Genomic DNA, 7,354 nt, shown 5'->3' with positions numbered 1-7,354 from the left:
ATATATATTCAACGACTACCCTATACGATCCAAATCAAAATGGAACATTCCACTAGAATAAGAACCACTTTTTCTAAATTGACATTTATAGCATTTTTGAGTAATTTAAAGAAACAGTATTATAAATTAAACTCTAAAAAATATCTTAAAGTAAAAACTACAATAATAAATTTTTAAAGATTGAAGCACAAAGGATCATTTTAACTGTTAAATAGCAATAACTGTTGAGGAAACTGCAAACCTAGGCCTATCATCCATTACTTACCTTTCTTTGTACTGGGATAGCAACTGATAAAGTTTTTCTGTTTCTCCACTTTCATACAAGTAGTCTGCTTGTTCAAGGATTTCTTCAACTTCAAAGATTATAAAAGAAAAAAGACAGAATAAAGTAGGTCTTCCCAAGTCAGATGACAATAATCTAAGAAACATACACACTTTTATATATAAGCAAATGAAACCAGATATAGAAAGCACCTATAAAGAAAGATCAGGGGCCAGGCTCGGTGGCTCAGCCTGTAATCCCAGCACTTTGGGAGGCCGAGGTAAGTGGATGGCCTGAGCCCATGGGTTCAAGACCAGCCTGAGGAACTTGGTGAGACCTCATCTCTACAATAAATAAAAAATTAGCTGGTTGTGGTTGCGCATTCCTGTAGTTTCAGCTGAGGCAGAAGGATCATCAGAGCCCAGCAGGTCAATGCTGGGGTGGCCATGAGAGTGCCACTGCATTCCAGCATGGGTGACAGAATGAAACTCCACCTCAAAAAAAAAAAAGACCAGAAAAAGAAGGATCAGAAATTCTGAAGAACCTAGATGAAAGTAGAGTAGAAGTAAGTATGAAGCTAACACAATAAATGATTTATTGAAGCCATGAAAAATAAATAATTAGAAAACTCTAGCCGGGCTCAGTGGCTCAGCCTGTAATCCCGCGCTTTGGGGGGGCGTTCAAGACCCACCTGGGCAACTTGGTGAGACCTCATCTCTACAATGAATCAAAAACTAGCGGGGCATGATAGCGTGCACCTGTAGTTCCAGCTACTTGGAAGGCTGAGGCGGAAGGATCCCCGGAGCCCAGCAGGTCGAGGCTGCGGTGGCTGGGAGCAGCCACTGCACTCCAGTCTGGGTGACAGAGTGAGACTCCAACTCAAAAAAGAAAAAAGAAAACTCTAATCCCAGCACTTTGGGAGGGGAAGGGGAGAAGACTGCCTGAGTTCAGGGGTTCGAGATCAGCCTGGGCAATTTGACGAGATCTCTTCTCTACAATAAATCAAAAAATTAACCAAGTGTACTGGCAGGCGTACTGGAAGGCTGAGGCAGAAGCATCACCTGAATCCAGCAGTTGAGGCTGCAGTGGCCGTGAGCATGCCACCGCACTACAGCCTGGGAGAAAGAGTGAGACCCTGATTCAAAAAAAAAAAAAAGAAAGAAACCTCATTCTGGTACTGACTAAATATAGACATTTTTTAAGTGAAAAAAGCAATTTCCTGTGAGGATTTATGGGTACATATACCTTGCAAAGAGTCTCTGTTGTTGCTGCTGTTAAATACCATCCATTGTAGAAAATGATAATAGAATTCATCTACTTGCAGCACTGAATAATATGAACTTGCATGGACTGAACCACATTGTTTTTCTAGATTCTCTTTATGATCTAACTTATACATACAGACACTATTATGGAAAGGAGTCAAATCTGTCATCAAAAACTTAGATGACATTAACTACATAGAGAATCTGAAACTTGCCTAATTGATACTATGTTACAACCAACACATATAACTAGTTTAGACATGACTATAAAATATATAAACTTTATTGACAATGTCGTGTCCTAATAAAATTATCTACTTGCAAAAAAAACTCAGTAAGTCTAATTTCAGAAAATTCCTATTATTATTAAGGAACATACACATTTAATTTTGTCTTGTACTACTTAGTCCTACTTATAAGTCAACATTCCAATGTGCTCAGTTAGGTCTCTTCATTATTTTATCTTGGAATACTTAATTAATCATCATGTACTTGAGGTTAAAAGGGTTTTAAGTTTTTAAAACACTAATCTACACCAGCAAAAAGAAAAAAATGATACGTAATTTGTGATACAATCACATAAGTATTTTTTAAGTTACAATCATAATGCAATAATTATATTGATTAAAAACTAAATGACTAATGATAAAAGGCTCAATCGATCAACAAGAAATATCTATCCTAAACATATATGCACCCAACATAGATGCACCAACTGTCATAAAGCAACTTCTAGGAAAACTAAAGAAAGATATTGACTCTAACACCATCATAACTGGGGACTTTAATACCCCACTCACAACCCTAGACAGATCATTAGGACAAAAAATCAGCAAGGAGATCCGGAACCTCAATGTGACTTTGGACCAAATGGTCTTAATTGATATTACAGAACACTCCATCCAAAGACCACAGAATATACATTCTACTCATCACTGCATGGAACGTATTCTAAGATCAACCACGGAATTGGCCATGAATCAAGCATAAGCAAATTTAAAAGGACTGAAATTCTACCATGCACCTTCTTGAACCACAGTGGAATAAAAATAAACACTGACACCAACAAAGTCCCCCCAAAACCCACAAAGACATGGACACTAAATAGCATGATGCTAAACAACTCCTGGGTCAATGATGAAATCAAAACACAGATCAAAAGATACCTGGAAACAAACGAAAATGAAGAAACATCTTACTAAAGCCTCTGGGACGCCTTGAAAGCTGTAGTAAGAGAGGAATTTATATCCCTACAAACACACATGAAGAAAATGGAAGGAACACAAATTAACAACCTAACAAGCTACCTAAAGAAGCTGGAAAAGCAAGACCACAAAAACCCTAATTTCAGCAGAAGAATCCAGATCACCAAAATAAAAGCCCAAATCCAGGACATCGAAGACAAAAAGATAATACAAAAAATCAATGAAACAAAAAGCTGGTTCTTCGAAAGGATAAACAAGATCGATGGTCCCCTAGCTAGACTGACCAAGAAAAAACGAGAAAAAAATCAAATAAGCACAATCAGAAACACAAAAGATGAAGTCACATCTGACCCTGAAGAAATACAAAAGATCATTAGAGACTACTACGTACACTTGTATGGAAACAAACTTGAAAACCTTAAGGAAATGGAGGACTTTCTGACATCACACAACCTACCTATTTTGGAACAAGAAGAAATTGAAACCCTAAATAGACCAATAACAATCAAGGAAATCGACTACGTAATAAGAAAACTTCCTACAAAAAAAGCCCTGGTCCAGATGGCTTTCCAGCAGAATTCTACAAGACATTTAAGGAGGAGCTGATACCAATCCTACTAAAGGTATTCCAGGCGATTGAAAAAGATGGAACTCTCCCCAAATCATTTTACGAAGCCAACATCACATTGATACCCAAGCCAGGTAAAGATCCAACAAAGAAAGAGAACTACAGGCCAATATCTTTGATGAACATAGATGCTAAAATTCTCAACAAGATCCTAGCAAACCAAATTAAGCAATACATCTCAAAAATCATCCATCATGACCAAGTAGGCTTCATCCCTGGGATGCAAGGATGGTTCAACATTCATAAAACCATAAATGTAATTAAATACATCAAGAGATGTCAAAACAAAAACCACATGATTATATCATTAGATGCAGAAAAAGCTTTTGATAAAATCCAGCACCCCTTCTTGATAAAAACCCTTGAACATCTAAGCATACGGGGAACATACCTCAAAATAGTAAAAGCCATCTACGAGAAACCCACAGTCAGCATACTCCTAAATAGACAAAAATTGGAACCACTTCCCCTGAAAACTGGAACAAGACAAGGATGCCCACTCTCACCCCTCCTGTTCAACATAGTATTGGAAGTCCTGGCTCGAGCAATCAGAGAAGAGGAGGCAATCAGGGGTATCCAGATAGGAAAAGGGGAAGTCAAGTTATCTCTCTTTGCAGATGATATGATTGTGTACCTTAAAAACCCAAGAGAATCTGTCAAAAACCTCCTTACACTGATAAAGGCCTTTGGCAAAGTCTCAGGATACAAAATAAATGTACAAAAGACAATCGCATTTCTCTACACCAATAATAAACTAACAGAAACCCAAGTAAAAAAACACAATTCCATTCACAATAGTCACAAAAAAAAGAAATACCTTGGCATCTTCCTAACCAGAGACGTGAAAGACCTTTACAATGAAAATTACAAAACACTGCTCAAAGAAATCAAAGATGACACAAACAAGTGGAAAAATATCCCAGGCTCATGGACAGGAAGAATCAACATTGTGAAGATGTCCATCTTACTGAAGGCAATCTACAAATTCAATGCAATACCCATCAAATTACCAGCAACATTCTTCTCAGACCTAGAAAAGACAACACAGGAATTCATATGGAAACACAAACGATCAAGAATAGCCAGAACAATCCTCAGCAAAAAAAAACAAAGCAGGTGGTATTACATTACCAGACTTCAAACTTTACTATAAAGACACAAGCATCAAAACAGCTTGGTATTGGTATAGGAACAGGCATATAGATCAATGGAATAGAATTGAGATTCCAATAGCAAAACCTCAATTTCTCAACCAACTCATCTTCGACAAGGCCTCCACCACCTACCACTGGGGAGAGGATAACCTATTCAGTAAATGGTGCTGGGAAAACTGGCTGACCACATGCAGAAGATTGAAACAGGACCCCTATCTATCCTCATGCACAAAGGTTAACTCCAAATGGATCAGAGACCTAAATGTAAAACCTCAAACCATAAGAACCATAGAAAATGAAGGAAATACCCTCATGGAAATCGGAGCTGCCATCCAATTCCTGAACAAAACCCGAAACCCACAGGTCATAAGAGAGAAGATAGACAAGTGGGACCTTATTAAACTGACAAGCTTCTGCAAGGCCTAAGAAACCATCAAGAGAGCAAGGAGACAGCCTACAGACTGGGAAAAAATATTCGCCAACACCAGGTCTGACAAAGGCTTGACATCCTGGATCTACGAGGAACCAAAACGTGCTGAAAAGAAAAAAACAAACAACCCCATTATCAAATGGGCAAAAGACATGAACAGACACTTCACAAAAGAGGACATCCGAGCAGCCAACAAACACATGAAGAAATGTTCAACCTCACTAATCATCAAGGAGATGCAAATCAAAACCACACTGAGATACCACCTAACTCCAGTCAGAATGGCAATTATCAACAACTCAAAAAATAACAGCTGCTGGAGAGGGTGTGGTGAAAAGGGAACACTTCTACACTATTGGTGGGAGTGTAAACTAGTGCAACCTCTGTGGAAAGCAGTGTGGCAATTCCTAAAAGCTCTAAATATCAACCTCCCATATGACCCCGCAATCCCCCTACTGGGAATATACCCTGAAGAACTCAAATCACTCTATAAAAAAGATACCTGCACATGTATGTTTATTGCAGTGTTGTTCACAATAGCAAGAACCTGGAAACAACCATGCTGCCCATCAAAAGAGGACTGGATTTAAAAAATGTGGTACATATACACGATGGAATACCATGCAGCCATAAAAAAGAACAAAATCATGAATTTCGCAGCAACCTGAATGGAACTTGAGTCTATAATACTGAGTGACCTCTCACAGAAACAAAGATCCAAGTATCACATGTTCTCACTCATATAATGGACCTTGAACATCCAATGCAATACTATGAGAAAATGACTGATGGTACTGGGAAACTATGGGGGGGAGGGGGATGGGATTAACAGTAGCAAATATCTGTCGGGGGATGGGAAAACACCTCTTATCAACAGGGTGCCTGAATGAAACGTAATTGTACACCTAAACCTTAACTGTACCCCACAAAACCATAATAAAAAATATTGATTTACTAAAATAAAATAAAAAAAACTAAATGACAACAGCAAAGAATCCCTATAAATAAAGTTTATTTTTTTAGTAATTCTACTTCAATCTGATTAGGTACTATGTAGTTGAACAATATTCATATGGCTGGTTAATTTCTTAAAGTTTGCTTCCCTTCTATTCTATTTCATATTTTTATCTAATAAGTGCCTGATTCTCAAAGTTTGGGTCTTAATAACCCAAAGAATAAGTAGTAGTCCTTATTCCTTAGTTGATATTTATGGTAGGCAGAATAATGGCCCCCAAAGATGTTCACATATTAACCTTTAGAGTCTATGAATATGTTTGATTACATGGCAATGGAGAACTGTAGATTGAATTAGTGTTGCTAATCTGCTAATCTTAAAATAGGAAACTATAGCTAGGCGCAGTGGCACACACCTATAAATTCCAGCTCTTTGGGAGGCGGAAGTGAGAGAACTACCTGAGCCAGGAGTTCAAGACCAGCCTAAGCAACATGATGAGACCTCATCTCTACAATAAATTTTAAAAATTGGCTGAGTGTAGTGGCTTGCACCCATATTGCCAGCTACATGGAAGGCTGAAGCGGAAGGATCGCTTGAGCCTAGCAGGTCAAGGACCACTTCACTTCACCTCACTCTAGCCCGGGCAACAGAATGAGATTCGGACTTAAAAAAAAAGAAAAAGAAAGAAAGAAAATCAGCATGGATTATCCAGGTGGGTTCAATATAATTACAAAGGTCCTTTAAAGTGGAAGAAAGACGAAGGGAGTCAGAGAAGGAGATATATGACAACAGAAACAAGGTTAGAATGATGAGACTGTTAGTTTTAAACATGGAGAAGGGACCTTCAGTCAAAGGAATATAGAAAGCTTCTAAAAGCTGAAAGAAGCAAGGAAAAGGGTTCTCCCTATGGCCTCTGAAAAGGAACACAGTCCCGCCAACACCTGATTGCAGCGCAGTGAGACCCATTTTGGGGTTCTGAACTAAAGAACTGTAAGATAATAAATCTGTTAGTTTAAGTCAAGAGTCTGGTACAGCAGTGAAGAAAAACTAATATAATACTAAATTAAATGTATTGATCTGGTATATCTGAATGTGTATGTGGTATGTATAAGTAGCAAAGTTACTTTTAAATCTATTCATTGATTATTCTCTAACTCCCTGAGAAGACTGATTACTGTCCTTAACATGACCTAGGAATTCTATATCTCATCATTCATGTAATTAAAATAAAAATGCAGAAATTAAGTGAATAATCAGAACCTTTTTTTGTGTGCATTCTTTGTAACTGGTCAAAAATCACTTAGCTCCAAATTCTTTATTACCGTGTGTAACACCATAAGCTATAGTATACTGGTTTTAAATATGTGTGTGTGTGTGCGTGTGTGTGTGTGTGCATGTGTGCGTGTGTGTGTGTGTGTGTGTGTGTGTGTGTGTGTATGCACGCGCGCGTTCCTG

General features: G+C 38.0%; 1 protein-coding gene across 5 annotated transcripts in view; it reads right to left on the bottom strand.

Annotated features, from left to right (window-relative positions):
- RMDN1 (regulator of microtubule dynamics 1) overlaps positions 1-7,354 on the bottom strand; it is a 42,426-nt gene that overhangs the window by 24,066 nt on the left and 11,006 nt on the right. For all 5 annotated transcript variants that reach the window (XM_021710837.1, XM_021710839.1, XM_021710838.1 and 2 more), the window contains exon 3: positions 266-353. In XM_021710837.1, coding sequence (XP_021566512.1) covers positions 266-353 — 88 coding nt within the window. The remainder of the gene's footprint in view (positions 1-265; positions 354-7,354) is intronic.

This window comes from Carlito syrichta, unplaced genomic scaffold (assembly GCF_000164805.1).
Source record: "Carlito syrichta isolate Samal-C Ts95f unplaced genomic scaffold, Tarsius_syrichta-2.0.1 Scaffold301606, whole genome shotgun sequence".
Lineage (NCBI taxonomy): Eukaryota > Metazoa > Chordata > Mammalia > Primates > Tarsiidae > Carlito > Carlito syrichta.
This window is presented reverse-complemented; position numbering and strand designations above follow the sequence as displayed.